At 40.7% G+C, this 1233-nt stretch overlaps 2 protein-coding genes across 2 annotated transcripts in view; both read right to left on the bottom strand.

Moving 5' to 3' along the window:
* The window catches only part of LOC111397826 (branched-chain amino acid aminotransferase 1, mitochondrial-like), a 1605-nt gene extending 1349 nt beyond the window's left edge, over positions 1–256 (bottom strand). The window contains exon 1 of the mRNA XM_023024802.1: positions 221–256. Coding sequence (XP_022880570.1) covers positions 221–256 — 36 coding nt within the window. The remainder of the gene's footprint in view (positions 1–220) is intronic.
* Positions 1–1233, bottom strand: part of LOC111397825 (protein SABRE) — a 47711-nt gene continuing 46478 nt past the window's right edge. The window contains exons 24-25 of the mRNA XM_023024801.1: positions 635–998; positions 1–392 (exon numbers count right to left, since the gene is read on the bottom strand). Of these exons, the coding sequence (XP_022880569.1) occupies positions 265–392; positions 635–998 (492 nt within the window). The 3' untranslated portion in view covers positions 1–264. The remainder of the gene's footprint in view (positions 393–634; positions 999–1233) is intronic.

Raw genomic sequence — 1233 nt, 5'->3', positions numbered from 1 at the left:
AATAATATGACTAATGAGCAGAAAAGATAGTAGTAGAGTTACAAAACCAACCATGAATCAAGTTCATACAGGGAAAAGAGAGGTCCTATCTAGATTCTAACAGGCCATTATTATGTATTAATCATGCCTCATCTCCGTCCCCCTGTATCTATTTTCGATTACCTTAAACTAGTCATAGATAGCTTGGATGCACAAAGTGATTTACAGAGCCATTAGATACCTGTGCTGCAAACTCGAACTCGTTGAAGATCTTCATATTTGCTTTTAAGACTCAAGACTTTTGAACTCGTGGAAATCTTCATAAGGCGAGGATCCACTTGAAGAATCACTTTCAAATAGCGTGCTTTCCCTTGGAGAGTCAGGAAGTGATTCTTTTGACTGCAAAGTTAAACCTGACGTAGAAACAAAAATTAGTCTGGCAGTCACGTCTTTTTGTTTGAAGCTGAGACAGTGCAACTATTGGTTGATAGGCACTATGCAGAGATTAATATTCTTATCAGGATAAGCTACAAATCATTTGAAATTAGGAAAAATAAAACATCAACCATAAATGTAAAAGACAAAAAGAGGAACTGAAAGGTAAGAGAAACGCTAACAACAAATGATTGGTAGAAAAGGGATGAGCTCTACTAACCTTTCTGCGCTCTTGGGCGAAACTTTTTAGTATGCCGTCTAATTAATCGCTTGGCTTTTGTTATGGTCAGTTGCCTAGCGAATGGTGAGAATTCTGCATCGCTTTCACTCCAATCACCAGAAAGCTCATTTTCTGCTTCGCCCCTCATCGTCCGCAGAACAAAAGCTTTGGCCTTACGACGCTGAGAATTGAAAAGGCCTCTTACAGATGTCACAAAGCCATCGCCCGCGCCATCATGCTTAGGCCAGGCTATTGGGTTCTGATCAGATTTTGTTGCTGGCCCAATATCACCATCACTGAGATTGAGATCAGCGTCGGGAATATTAACCCCACTGGAATGAGCTTTATCTTTAAACTTCTTTCCCTGTACACAAAACAAGTAGGCAATTCAAATGAAGGGGAAAGGGGTAGTATATATCACAAATACTAACTTCATGATGAAAGTCCTGTAGATGGGGAAAAGATAGCTTTTATCTTGTGTTCCATATGGGCATAACATTCATCCATTTACAACAATCTTTCTTGTACCAGCCCTGTGCGTGCAGTGCAAATGCGTGCTCGGGCACGCGTGCGTGTGTGTGTGAGAGAGAGAGAGAGAG

This window comes from Olea europaea, chromosome 7, assembly GCF_002742605.1.
Source record: "Olea europaea var. sylvestris chromosome 7, O_europaea_v1, whole genome shotgun sequence".
In the NCBI taxonomy this organism is placed as follows: domain Eukaryota; kingdom Viridiplantae; phylum Streptophyta; class Magnoliopsida; order Lamiales; family Oleaceae; genus Olea; species Olea europaea.
The sequence above is the reverse complement of the archived record's forward strand: the minus strand, read 5'-3'. Positions and strand labels throughout refer to the sequence as shown.